The 14,001-nt window shown below is 43.3% G+C and overlaps 2 protein-coding genes and 1 pseudogene across 2 annotated transcripts; 2 read left to right on the top strand and 1 right to left on the bottom strand.

Annotated features, from left to right (window-relative positions):
- The first annotated feature begins 363 nt into the window (after window positions 1-363).
- LOC124675736 lies at window positions 364-2,363 on the top strand (annotated as a pseudogene).
- Window positions 2,364-4,036: 1,673 nt separating this feature from the next.
- LOC124670395 lies at window positions 4,037-8,309 on the top strand. The gene is made up of 2 exons (XM_047206904.1): window positions 4,037-4,275; window positions 5,335-8,309. Exon 2 carries the CDS (start codon window positions 5,446-5,448, stop codon window positions 7,681-7,683), a length of 2,238 nt encoding a protein of 745 aa, XP_047062860.1. The 5' UTR covers window positions 4,037-4,275; window positions 5,335-5,445; the 3' UTR covers window positions 7,684-8,309.
- A 1,008-nt stretch (window positions 8,310-9,317) lies between these two features.
- Window positions 9,318-12,970, bottom strand: LOC124675464 (U6 snRNA-associated Sm-like protein LSm6). Its single transcript, XM_047211540.1, has 3 exons — window positions 12,780-12,970; window positions 9,699-9,812; window positions 9,318-9,589 (listed from the first exon to the last, which is right to left on the bottom strand). The coding sequence occupies exons 1-3, from the start codon at window positions 12,910-12,912 to the stop codon at window positions 9,543-9,545; spliced, it is 294 nt and encodes a 97-aa protein (XP_047067496.1). The 5' UTR covers window positions 12,913-12,970; the 3' UTR covers window positions 9,318-9,542.
- Between the last annotated feature and the right edge of the window lie 1,031 nt (window positions 12,971-14,001).

Below are 14,001 nucleotides of genomic sequence, written 5' to 3'. Positions count from 1 at the left end.
GTGCAGTTGGGGATTTGTAATCCTTGCATTGTTTCTTGCCCTGCGGAGTTACATTCGTTTGTTTCTCATAAGTATTTATTAATTGATCTGTTGCACCCTACATATGTTCAATTTTGTTTAAGAAACTATACTGAGAACATGTACAAATTATAATGGTATAGAACTATATGGGGTGCTCCAACTAAAATTGACTAATAGACTATTATCCAGGATTGCAAGTTATGTGGAGGAAATGGGGAATCTTCTACTCACTGTTAATGCTCAGAATCCCCAAAATTAGACTATAAAGAGAAACAAACGTATGAGTAGTTATTTGGTTATATTTTTTACTAATATAATCTCTCTCTCTTTTTTATTATTCAGATGTGTGTCCTTATTTTTTTTGGAACCAACGGCGAGACATACTTCAACACAACTTCACTTGTTACATGCATCCAGAATTTCCCGAAGAGCAGAGGCCCAACTGTGGGCATCCTGAAAGGATTTGCTGGCCTTAGCAGCGCAATTATAACTCAACTATATGCAGTAATGCACACACCAGACAGTGCAACTCTTGTCTTCATGGTTGCAGTCGGGCCATCACTTGTTGCCCTTGGCCTGATGTTTGTTATTAGGCCTGTGGGGGGTCATCGACAGGTGCGAGCATCTGACAATAACAGCTTCATGTTCATCTACACCATCTGCTTGCTCCTCGCCTCATATCTTGTTGGTGTCATGCTAGTCCAAGATTTCCTGGAACTGAGTGACGATGTGGCTACCTCTCTCACCGTCATTCTTTTCATCTTGCTTATTTTGCCAATTGCGATCCCTGTGACCTTGACATTTTTCTCAAAAAATGAATATCCATGTTCAGTTGAAGAGGCTCTGCTGTGTGAATCACCTAAAGGACAGGCAAGTACTTCAGAAGAAAGGGATGATCAACCAGAGTTAATTCTAAGTGAGGTGGAAGAAGAGAAGCCTAAAGACATGGATTTATTGTCCCCATCTGAAAGGAGGAAAAAAATTGCAAAGTTGCAGGCCAAGTTAGTGCAAGCTGCAGCAAGAGGTGGGGTTAGAATCAGGCAAAGACCACACCGGGGAGATAACTTCACCCTGATGCAGGCATTAGTCAAGGCTGATTTTTGGCTTATTTGGTTATCGCTTCTACTTGGGTCGGGGTCAGGCCTGACAGTGATCGACAATCTGGGTCAGATGAGCCAAGCTGCTGGGTATATAGACGTGCATAACTTTGTGTCATTGACGAGCATATGGAACTTTCTTGGCCGTGTTGGAGGTGGCTACTTCTCTGAAATTATTGTCAGGTATCAATACTAAGTTATCCACATTTTGATCTGGCATTTTCCACTGAAGCAGGAAAAAATATTAGTATTAATTTGTGGTACCTGAAGTTTTGTCACTAGAAGTTAGAATTACTTTTATCATAGTTCTGACTAGTTCTTACATGAATTGTAATATTATGTTCATTTACTTGGAGAGTTTTCTCGACAGTTGCAATTTTCTTATGCTTCAACTAGTTTCATGCCTTACAAACTATTTCTCATGTACGGTTTAGTTTACTTTGGACAACTCTTCAGACATGTCAAGTTTTGATGAGGCTTTCTTCATATTTTGACAAACTACTCTTCTGCCTAGGGATCATACATACCCAAGGCACATAGCACTGGCACTCGCTCAGATCCTGATGGCTGCTGGGCATTTCCTTTTGCAATGGCTTGGCCTGGAACCATGTACATGGGAACCTTCTTAGTTGGGCTTGCATATGGAGCTCACTGGGCCATTGTGCCGGCTGCCGTCTCTGAACTTTTCGGCGTAAAACACTTTGGGGCAATGTACAACTTTCTCACAGTAGCAAACCCCACAGGGTCACTCATCTTCTCAGGTCTCATTGCCAGTACCTTCTATGACTATGAAGCTGAAAAACAAGCACAAATGATTCCTGGCATGGGTTCGCTTGCAGAAGAAGGGCCACTCAAGTGTGAAGGCGCTGTTTGCTTCTTCGTGAGCTCATTGATCATGTCTGCGTTTTGTGTTGTGGGAGCTGGCTTGAGCCTGGTCATTGTTTACAGGACCAAGTCCGTGTACAGACGTCTTTATCGATCTGTCCGGCGATGAAGATCATGCTGAAACTCCCCTGCTACTGTTCCATCATGTACTATAAGTTGTTGAATATGTGGTTCAGGAATCAAGATACACGCAGCTAAAGTTCATTTGTAAAGTTTGTAAATATACAAGCCCTTTTTGTCCAAATGTGGCTCTTGTAATTTTATTTTTTTAGAAAAACAGGGAGGTGATCCCCGGTTCCATTATTGTGGCTCTTGTAATTATCATATATACTACATATGCCTGCAATTATCCTCCTTGCATGATCGTGCCTACTGTGGTTTATGCCAATGCTGAAAACATAATAACCTGCTACTTATTGGACTTTCTTCCTTGTGGTATATGATCTTGTGACTAGTAAATATTGCTTCTTGCATAAGTTTCATATATGCACTGATCTAGATAAACTCTTCTATGGAACATTAAGCTCAAGAGGAATTCAAACTGCAAGAAGATTTTGGCATGGTGGGTCACTTTGGACTATGGAGCAGCACCTCTTTTGTCCAATTTTCGCTATACCTACTAGGTATGCCCCTTCACTATGATCTTAGTTCCATTCTGAAATTGAAAGCATCAACAGTCTAGGTTCCAACTGCTTGCAGCTTCACTCTGTCCTGGCAGCAAAACCTATGATCCTTATATCTTACAAAGTTACATTGCTGTTTAGGCTTGTGACTATGACATATGTCTCCAAGTGATCTCCCTTCAGTGACTGACATCTATCTAAGCTGATCCTGTGACCTGCAGATTAAGTTTCTAGCTGCTATTGTCAAACAACTCAGTTCTTGATGAACCAAGTGAGATGAACATCATCTCCTCAGTTCTCACACAACTCCAAGAACAGAGCTGCCACATTTCTATAACCAATGTTCAGTTAAATATGAATAGTTGTGATCTCCAGGCTCCATCAAGAGAGTGGAGTGCCAAGATTCATCAGCTGATAAAGACCAAGAGGCATCCTGAAGCTGGATACAACTCAAAGCTGGATGCAGTTCAAGTGTAAATGCACAGTGCCAAGACTCTTGTGTATATGTTGCCTGCCTACTTTTTGTTTACCTAGCAGTAGCACTGCCATTTATAATCGGTATAAACATCTCTGGATTTTTTTGCAGTAGCAGAATAAGTAAGTACCGGCTGTGTCAGTGCTGGTAACACCGCTAGATATTTTGTTCTGGTGTTGTTGCTGCTGCTGTCATATAGTAGTATCTATTTATTATTTTCCTCTGGGATACCAGTACAAAGTGCCTGACAGTGATGATGTAGAGAGGGGTGTGTGCTTAAAGAGTAACAGGGAGACTGAGTGGGTCCCACATGGGGTGGAGAAAAAGTTCTCTCGCACACACAAGGGAAGGTATCTTCTTAGAAAAATGATTAGGGTTTCACTAGAGAGGAGATTAGGGTTCCCTTTTGTGGATGTTAGTTTTGTGATTTTATTTAACCTAAGCATAATGATGCTGAGAAATACCTGAAACAACCCTACCCCGTGATGTACCCACGCCATACTACTGTGGTTTTACAGAAATAGCCCCCCTAATAAAGTTTTGCGTATGTCTATACGTACCTGCATACATGTACACTATTGGGGTAGTAGGGCCCACCTGGACGATATTTAGGACACTTTCCCATGTGATATGCCCCTGTGTTAACGTCAAATCTACAGGTTAAAATAGCAATTAATACTATATTGAATCCTGAATTAAATTAGACCATAAACATATAGGAGTAGAAAAAGCTTTTTGTACGATGCAGAATGGAAATGGCAAGAAAGCCCCTGGGTTTGGAGGCTGGAGGGGTTTGGGGCTGGACTGTAGGGGAATTTAATTGAGGGCACCAAATGAGGGCAAAGTTTGAAACTTTTTAAGGCAAACAAAAACAAGGTGGAATAATCTAGTGTTTATTTTTACAGGACACACACACACTTCACACCCCACGCACACACACACACACACGACCTGACCTACACTCTTTTTCTACTACTACTGCTGTCTGTGCTACCCCTCTCTCGCATTTGGTATTACGATTTTTGGGGCTTTGACTAAAAGTCTTGAGCTAAAAAAGCTTCATTTTTTTAGAGCTCCTTCCTCCTCCAGAAATAAAACAATTTTTGCAATTTGGGGGAGCCCGTGGCCTCCAATCTCCCCGAATTCGCGCGCCTCCTCGAGCTGATCCGCATGGGTACGTCCTCACCCTGCTCCCCTCCTCCTTAGCTTTCGATTGAGGTGCTTTTCGCCGCCGGCCGTGGCCTGGCGGGGCAGATCTGGCGGCCTAGGGTTTGGGGCCTGTTCATGGGGAGCTCCAGGTTTTGTGCCCCTGTGGTCAGCGCCGCTGCTGGGTCGGCGCACGGGAGGTGCAGATCACGCGGATCGGTGCTTCTCTTGGCTGGATTCCAGCTTTCTTTCCCGGTGCTTAGATTTGTTCATTTCGTTTGGGTTTTCGTGCTGCTCTGGGGGAGCTGCGGTTCCAGATTCTGTGCTTCTGTGGAAGAAAGCTCGGTTGGATCTTTCCCGCTCTGTATCTTGCGTTGCTACTACCAAAGATCACCTTTTTTTGGCGAGTTAGTTTAGCTCCGGTTGCTGATCTGCTAAGCTCACAGGTTCCGATTTGTTTTTTCTTCTTTCGAATTAAGGGCATAGCCCCAGCTTCCATTAAGAGAAGAAGCCACAAGGTTCCGATTTGGTGTGAAGCAAATCTTAGTGGCGCTTAGTCGTTCTAGTGAAGTAGATTGGGTGTACAACCAAGTAAATTGGTCGGAACTGGCGTGTAGTCGTTCTAGTGAAGTAGATTGGAGGTGTACAGCCAAGTAAATTTGTCGGAGCTGGCGCCTAGTCAATCTAGTGAAGTAGATTGGGTGGACAGCCAAGTAAATTTGCCGGCGCTGGCGCGTAGTCATTCTAGTGAAGTAAATTGGGTGTACAGCCAAGTAAATTTGTCGGAGCTGGCGCCTAGTCAATCTAGTGAAGTAGATTGGGTGGACAGCCAAGTAAATTTGTCGGCGCTGAAATTAATTAATGATGTGATAGATTTCACTTCCAGATTGTTTCCCAGACCTAACACGTCAGAAATTAAATGATTATTTCAAGCTCACGGGACCAAAATTCATAGTATTGTTTTACATGTTGTCTCAGGTTTCACTTCACTGGTGATGTCGTGCTATGCTTGTTTGCAATTCCACTGAGTACGCTCTATATATTGTTCCTCAATATTCATAACCTTTGCCGCCCTACTCTGCTGCAGATCAATGGAGATTTCATGACTGTCGAGGTTAGGTGAACAGTGTTGTGCACTGAACTCTTGTTCATCCTTGCTCAAGTCCAACTGTCTTGTCGATCGAATTCAAAGGTTGAGATGAGTGCAACTGTGGAGTACAATATGGATGAAGCTGTGAAAGCGCGAACTATCGCGGAGAGCAAGTTTCATGTGCGTGACCTCAGAGGCGCACGCAAGTATGCGATCAAGGCCCAGAATCTCTGCCCCTCACTTGAGGGCATATCCCAGATGGTGTCCACTCTTGAAGTTCATCTTGCAGCAGACTCCAAGATTGATGGAGAGTGTGACTGGTATCGGATCTTGTCCCTAGGCGCATTTGCAGATGAAGAGGATGTCAAGAAGCAGTACAGGAAGCTAGCTCTCCAGCTGCACCCTGACAAGAACAAGACAGTTGGTGCTGAGGAGGCCTTTAAACTGATTTCCGAGGCATGGAGTGTGCTGTCTGATACTAGTAGGAAGGCAATTTATGATCAGAAGAGGTCAGATCATTCTGTTGTCAACGTAACCAATGGCATGTATACATATGACAAGAAGGCGACCAAGAGAGCTCGGAAGAATGCTGCGGCCGCTGCCGCCGCCGCTGCCGCTGCTGCAGCGGCAGCTGCAGAGGCTACTACTCGTCCTGCTGGAGTTGAAACTTTCTGGACATCTTGCAATCGCTGTCGTATGCAGTATGAGTACTTAAGAATGTATCTTAATCATAACCTTCTGTGCCCAAACTGCCATCATGCATTCATGGCGGTAGAGACTGGATTTCCTTGCAACGGGAGCAGTTCATCGTTCTCCTGGTCAACCAAGCAGCAGCCGCAGAATCACAATAACAATTCCACCAAAAATTCATATGGCTCAACAAGCAGGACTTCGAGCATTCCAGGGACAGGGCATGGGGGGTACCAGCAAGATAGTACTTATGATTCCTACAACACTCAGAGCTTTCAGTGGAATCAGTACGCCAAGACGACACCTGCAGCTGGTACAAATGCTTACAGTGCCCAACCTTCTGAGAAACCGAGGAGAACGAATGAAGAGAGCTACACATACAACTACCCTACAAGTGGAAATGTATGTGATCCTGAGATAACTACTTCAAGGCGTGGCCGGTTTGCAAAGCGGAGAAGGCATAGTAATGATTATAGTGCTGTGGATTATGGTGGAGATAACAAAGACACAGTGGTTGCGAACACAGAAACAATTGCTTTCGCAGATGTAGGACGGGTTAATGGCACTACAGTGGAAAAGTTGAGATCTGCAGTGAGTGTAAAGAGGGCTAATGTTTTGAGAGAGATCTCCCAGATTGATACACGAAGCCTACTTATTGAGAAAGCCAAAGAAGCCGTCAGGGGAAAATTGCATGAGCTGAGCGTGGCATCATGTTCACGGCATGCAGAGAAAAGGAAGTCGGAAGGGAAGGTATATCCTAGTGACAACAACATAAAGGCAAATGGGGTCCTCTTTGGCAAACCTGGCAAAGGACTCAAGCTATGCAGTTCAATAAGTGTTGACACCCAAGTACCTGCAACTGCAGCTGATGAAAAGAATGCAGAACAGAAGCGTGTGCCTGTTTCTATCGATGTCCCAGACCCTGATTTCCATGATTTTGATAAGGATCGCACAGAGAGAGCTTTTTATAGTGACCAAGTATGGGCTACATATGATAGTGAGGATGGTATGCCTCGTCTATATGCAATGGTGCAGAAAGTTCTTTCAATGAGACCTTTCAGAATCCGCATGAGTTTCCTCAACTCCAAATCCAATATTGAACTGGCACCAATAAACTGGGTTGCCTCTGGCTTCCAGAAAACATGTGGAGATTTCAGGGTTGGAAGGTACCAGATTACAGAAACAGTCAACATATTTTCGCATAAAGTCAGCTGGACAAAAGGCCCCCGTGGGATTATCAGAATTATTCCTCAGAAAGGTGATACATGGGCTTTGTACCGAGACTGGTCTCCTGATTGGAATGAGCTTACACCTGATGATGTGATATATAAGTATGAGATTGTAGAAGTTATTGATGAGTTCACTGAGGAGGAAGGGCTGACTGTCATTCCATTGTTGAAGGTTGCTGGTTTCAAAGCTGTCTTCCATAGGCACATGGACCCCAAGGAGGTCAGGAGGATACCAAAGTGTGAGCTGTTTCGGTTCTCACATCAGGTTCCTTCTCGACTGCTGACTGGGGAAGAAGGCAACAATGCCCCAGAAGGTTGTCATGAGCTTGATCCTGCTGCAACTCCAGTGGACCTTCTAAAGGTTATTACAGAGGTCAATGAAGATGCGACGACACAAACTGCTAAAGAGGGCAACTCTGAACACTGAAAATAGCTTGGGTGTCTGAAGTGTGAAATGTACTACACAGATGACAACAAGTCAACATTTGTTTGTCTCTTAGCTCTATTATGCCATCTTATTTTCGGCTGTTGACTTGGACAACACTGCCAGGGCAAGCAGCTTATGTCGCAGACTTCTGACTGGTGATTCGTAGGCACTTCTAACATTCCCCGAGTTCATCGATATCATTCAGAGATTACCCATTTGGAGGCCACTCTCGGTGATTGATGAGGCAAACTAGTGAAAGGAAGCTGAGGAGCCTCATGACTTGCTGATGTTGCTCTGTCTAGGTATGCTGTTCTGCATAGGAGCCAAAATTGAGGGGGGAGCAGCCACTGGGGCTTCCCCATGTACCAGGAAATTATTGATGTACCAATTTACCTAAGTTACTGTATTTTCTTTTAATCTATAGTAATTTGCCCTTATAATGTTGAACTTGATGATTTGGAGATGATCCTAATTTGAACTCAGTGAACTAGTTCGGCATTTTAATATTATATTTAGTGGAAGTTTCTTGATGATTTGGAGATGATCCTAATTTGAACTCAGTGAACTAGTTCGGCATTTTAATATTATATTTAGTGGAAGTTTCAGCTTCCGTGGTATTTTTTGCTTGGGTTCTTAGTTGGATTGTGATGATTGAAATAATGCAGCTGAAATTACATGCTGGTGTTATTCATGTTCATTCTACTTCTGGAGTTCCGGGACAAATGGTTGCAGCGTAGCCATTCTTGAACTAATAGGTGAAGCTTGTGAATTTTGAACAGCCTGAGGTGACGATCTGATGCTTGCAATCTTTCAGGATTTTTACTCGCTAAGGAGTTTTCTTTTACTTCACGAGAAAAGTTGTTCTGATTTGTTAGCTTTGTACAGAAATATTGAGATTTGCATGAAACAAGAACAAGGAACCAGCCTACCGTTCAATCTGCTGAAGGAGCTATACTTGGAAAAATATTAAAAAATATTTAAAAAAGTTCAAAAAATTTCAAACTTTTTTGGAATCAAAGATGATCAGGTATTGTACTTGAAACAAAATATTTTTCTAAAAAATTACTTTTATTGTATCTTGGGTAAAAAAGACAAACTCGAAACGCCCCATAACCAGGTACTATTCACTTTATATTCGTTATATTTTTTTCTTTTTTGCCCTGAAGTTCATGGGAATCATTTCGTGTCCAAACATTTTTTTACGAGTACAAACTTGATCGTTTTGGTTTCCAGAAAGATTCAAATTTCTTTTTAATTTTTTCAAATTACTATAACTTTTTTGGTCTATGGGGGTGCGTTACTGCGTTGCACCCGAGAGCCACAAGTCCGCTTCGATTCGGGACTTTATTAAGTTATAAAGCCGGGCACCTGATGCATTTTCTCCACAAAAAAAAAAGAGAGCAAGAAACAGGGTATTTTGTTGGGGTTTCTGCTGCAGTAAATGTGTATGGTTGGAGGTGGGAAGCATAGATTGTTGAAGAACGAAAGAACTCCTTGAAAAAGATGTGAAAACAGATGCATGAATAGATTCATATCGTTATTTGACGCATGGCAAAGGGCAATAAGTTTATAGAGCAAAGTTTGTGTGTGCGAGAAAGTGCACCGGATAATCAGCAAGCAGCAAACACAACGACTGAAACACAAATCTTATCTATATCCTGAACGCCGAATCTCAGCCACAAAAGCATTTTAAGGCTAAAAATTCCCAGTTACATCGGAATGGTTCCAGATAAACCTCTGTCAGTCCGCAACACAACAGACAGCAGGTACGAGATTGAAAAGGTGGCACGAGTCAGCGATCACCACAACCAATCGGCTAACCATCTTGAGAATTACATGAGGGGAAGGCTCCACTTGGTTTATGCTCCATCAGTGGGGGGCCGCTTCGAGGTGCTGATGTATAGAACTGCACTCATATGAGGGACGTCAGAATAGATACATGCCCTACCAAAAATTGCCACACAAAATGGGGAAAAAGCACGGGAAGTAGTATGAAATCCAGGACCAGGACATACCGTTGTTGCCTCTGATGAAGGCATCACCGTATTTGTTCTTCAGCTGACCGTTGACATACTCTTCAGTTTGCTCCATCGCAATGTTCATATAACCATCCAGACAAGCCAGAATACCTGATCACGAGCAAGTCACTTTTCAGCATCCAAGAAAAATACAAGCCAGATCAGAGCAGCTCCTACAGGAAACAGGGCCCACATCCTAGTCAGGAAATACTGATTTCCCTTCTAAGTTCAGCACTGATGTAAATATGCTCTATCATGTGTCCTACCATTAAATTTTGATGGGAATGAACATAACGGTGCTAGCTAGCCCAGTCAAATGGATCATCGTCATCATCATCATCAAAGCCTTTTTCCCAGTCAAATGGATCATTTAAGAAAAATGGAAGCAGCATATGCTAACAGTAGAAATTCAGAGTACAATTTGTTCGCTTCGTAAAGTGAGTTAGCACATACAAGCATGGGCACTGCACAGAACATGTAAATGCAATAGTCATGCTCGTCTGGCATGCAACTTGTTTTATGCACAACATCCATTAGAGAGAGTATAGTGTAATTAATACCGCCATGTCCAGTCTTTTTATCAAGATAAATTCGCGGAAACAGTCTTTTTTATCAATTACAGTTGTACAAAAAAAAAAAGTGTGCAGCAAATAGTCAGTACATTTTGGCATGGCAGAGGTACTCCCTCCATGCCAAAATGTAGTGCATATAAGTTCTTTCAGAAGTCGAACTATATGAAGTTTGACCAAGTATGTAGAAAAAATCTCAACATCTGGAATACCATTAGATTCATCATGATGTACATTTTCATATGGAAAAGATTTGGTGTTGTAGATATAGACAATTTTCTCAATAGACTTGGTCAAACATTACATCGTTTGACTTTAAAGAAACTTATATGCACTACATTATGGCAAGGAGGGAGTATACAACTTCAGTAGCCCTTGGGATTACTAGGGGTAGAAGTGAAGACTCTCTGAACTTACGAGTGTACATTCACTTTCCATCAATAAATCTTCTAATATTAGTGTAAGCTAAACTTTTAGGCTCCTCAATGGTTCTGTCAAGAAAACTAATACAGTACTGGTGTTATGACTGGCCTGTCATATTCTAGGAGGGGGCCCAACCGTGGGCCCAATTAGGGGCTTAGCCCATTTATTTTTATCTAGTTGTAACCGGACGTGATCAATCAAGCAATAATCATATCATTATTGCCGACTCCCAAAGGAGTCGGTCTTTCCCTAACCCTAGCCGCCGCGCCGCCTTAGCCGCCGCCACGGCACCGTGCCGCCGGCGCCCTCCTCCTCGACCGCGCCCGCTCTCCTCCTTCCCCTACAATCTACACCCTAGACACGGTAGAACCCCAGCTCCTACCAACTTGGTATCAGAGTCCTCCTCGACCGTGCCCGCTCTCCTCCTTCCCCTACAATCTACACCCTAGACACGGTAGAACCCCAGCTCCTACCAACTGGCTACAATTCTTGCATGCAAGTGCTTAGCAGGATAGCAGGATGAAACCGTTCCCACATGAGGACCGAGTCCAAAACCATTTGATCCAGGTGATATTTCCTAACCAGATGCTTGGAATTCAGATCGATCCTCAAGCGGTGTAAATAACCTGCATTCTAGGAGTTATTGATTTATGCAGGATAAAATGTACTCCCTTCCTCCCAATTTAGGATGCATATTAGATTTAGTCAAAGTCAAACTTTATAAAGTTTGATAAATTATACATGAAAATATATTAACTTTTAGAATAACAAATGCATATAATACGAAAATATATTTCATGATGGTTCTAATAACATTGAGTTAATGTTGTAGATGTTGATATTATTTCCTATACATTTGGTCAAAGCTTACAAATTTTGGCTTTAACCGAAACTAATATGCATCCTAATTTAGTAAGGAGGGAGTAAAAATAAACACCTAACAGATTCTTATCTTGGTAAATTGGGCCGATCACAGGAGCCTTAAATCCTTCAATTTCTGAAGCGTTACTCTAGGGTCATTGAAGAGGCACTATGGTAGTGATTAAAATGACTTGCACGCAATACACGCTACTCGCCATTACCTACAATAAATCAAGGTGAGGATTGAGCACTGAGGCAAGTAGGATACTTGGCTCAGCAGCACGCTCTAGGCGAAGGAAGGAGCAGTTGGAACTATCCTAGCAGCAGAAACGAGTGTCAACACGCGTAACGAAAGGATGAACCCAAACTGCATGAGCTTATCTATTTAATTTGGTCTTCCCCGCTGTTGAACATACTCTATTCCATGTATGTCACTTGAATCACCCACATCAAGTAGAGCAAGATATTTTTTTTAGAAAAGGCTGAACATACTTTTTGATAATATTTCTCTTAAAAGTTCCGTTGTGGGCTTTATCCCATAAAATCTTGGTGCCGCGACTCGTGAAGGCAAAAGTATTGTACCGCTCACAGTTTAGGCGATTTTGGTATCAGGTGTTCATAATAATCCCAATAGAAGGGATCTCTTGATTACAATGTACACTTTGAATACAATGTCAGTCTTCTTTAGATCTCTTCACTCGAATGCGTAGTAGAGTAAGTTTGTACATTGTAAAACAATATCATAACATACGAATGCACATATCAAAATGTACACATTTGTTGAACTAGTTCGCTACTCGTCAACTTGTCTACAATGTCGAGACTAATTGGTGAAACCTAAGTAGTGCCCCATTCAGGTGTTATCTAGCTCTACAAGGTAAGCTGCTGCTGCTGGCCTGCTACATGAGCCTCAGGCATAGAGCAGCGTACGTAACAATGGAGTTATGCTCCTTTGCGGAAAACCAAATTTCACAGAGAAACTAACTAGACCTAAGCATCACATGATAACAACTGAGAAAGCAATCCCAGTGCGTACCTACGTAGCCTAATTGATCTAAACTCTGAGATAATAGAAAAAAAATTCACAAGCAGGCCTTCACACTATCCCTAATCTATCCCCCCTTATGCCACGGGACTCTTCCAAACTGCTCAACTGCGCTAAAAAAAAGCGAGTGGACTGCGCTTCCTAGGGTTGGCGCGGTAGGAACGAGAGGGGGAGACGGACCTCTGTAGTCGACGCCGGAGTTGAGCTTGACGACGACGGGGCGGCCCCTGATGGACTTGAGGAAGTCCGAGGGCGTCTTCACCGGCGCTGCTCCGCCGCCGCTGCCGGACTTGTCCGCGCCGCCGGTGCTCATCTCTCTCGCTCGTGTGGGTGGGAGGCTGCGAGGGTTGGGTTTGGGTTTGGGCTTGGTTGGGCTGCGTTGGGTGCGGTTTGGATTTGAAGTCTCGGCCTGTTGGTGTTTGAGATCGGGACGAACGAGTTCGGTGGACCTGATCTAATCTGATCCTTTCCGTTCTTTGTATATCCGACGGTCAGGTGAAGCAGGGAACTCCCCCGGCGGCGATGCCGTCCGGCGTGGATTTGGGTGGTCGAGGTGGGTTGTACAGAGTAGTTGTAGGTGTTTCGGGCTTTATGCATGTAGCTAGGAGTGGAGCTCTATATTATTATTATTATTATTATTATTATTATTATTATTATTATTATTCTTCTTCTTCTTCTTCTTCTTCTTCAACAAAGTCATCTCAAGTCGCCATCGCCTGATGTGGAGCAGAGGCGTTGGGTGTCTTCCTCTGGCCGGCCATGATGGCGAGGAGAAGAAGCACGTTAGGGATTCGTGTTCTACAGCAGGCAAGTGGTGGGGAAAATCACCTGCTACACTTTGGTGCGAAGATTCCTAGGAGTTCATTGATTGCGCGTAATTAACACGTCCGTTGGGAACCCCAAGAGGAAGGTGTGATGCGCACAGTAGCAAGTTTTCCCTCAGAAAGAAACCAAGGTTTATCGAACTAGGAGGAGCCAAGAAGCACGTTGAAGGTTGATGGCGGAGGAGTGTAGTGCGGCGCAACACCGGGGATTCGGCGCCAACGTGGAACTCGCACAACACAATCACGGAACTTTGCCCCAACGTAACGAGTGAGGTTGTCAATCTCACCGGCTTGCTCGTAAATAAAGGATTAGATGTATACTGTGGATGATGATGGTTGTTTGCGAAGAACAGTAAAGAACAATTGCAGCAGTTTGTATTTCAGATGTAAAGAATAGGACCGGGGTCCACAGTTCACTAGCGGTGTCTCTCCCATAAGATAGCAGATGTTGGGTGAACAAATTACACTTGGGCAATTGACAAATAAAGAAGGCATAATAATGCACATACATATATCATGATGAGTACTATGAGATTTAATCAGGGCATTACGACAAAGTACATAGACCGCTATCCAGC

Source organism: Lolium rigidum, chromosome 7 (genome assembly GCF_022539505.1).
Source record: "Lolium rigidum isolate FL_2022 chromosome 7, APGP_CSIRO_Lrig_0.1, whole genome shotgun sequence".
In the NCBI taxonomy this organism is placed as follows: domain Eukaryota; kingdom Viridiplantae; phylum Streptophyta; class Magnoliopsida; order Poales; family Poaceae; genus Lolium; species Lolium rigidum.
Note: the sequence above shows the minus strand (reverse complement) of the source record. Positions and strands in the feature narration are given on the sequence as shown.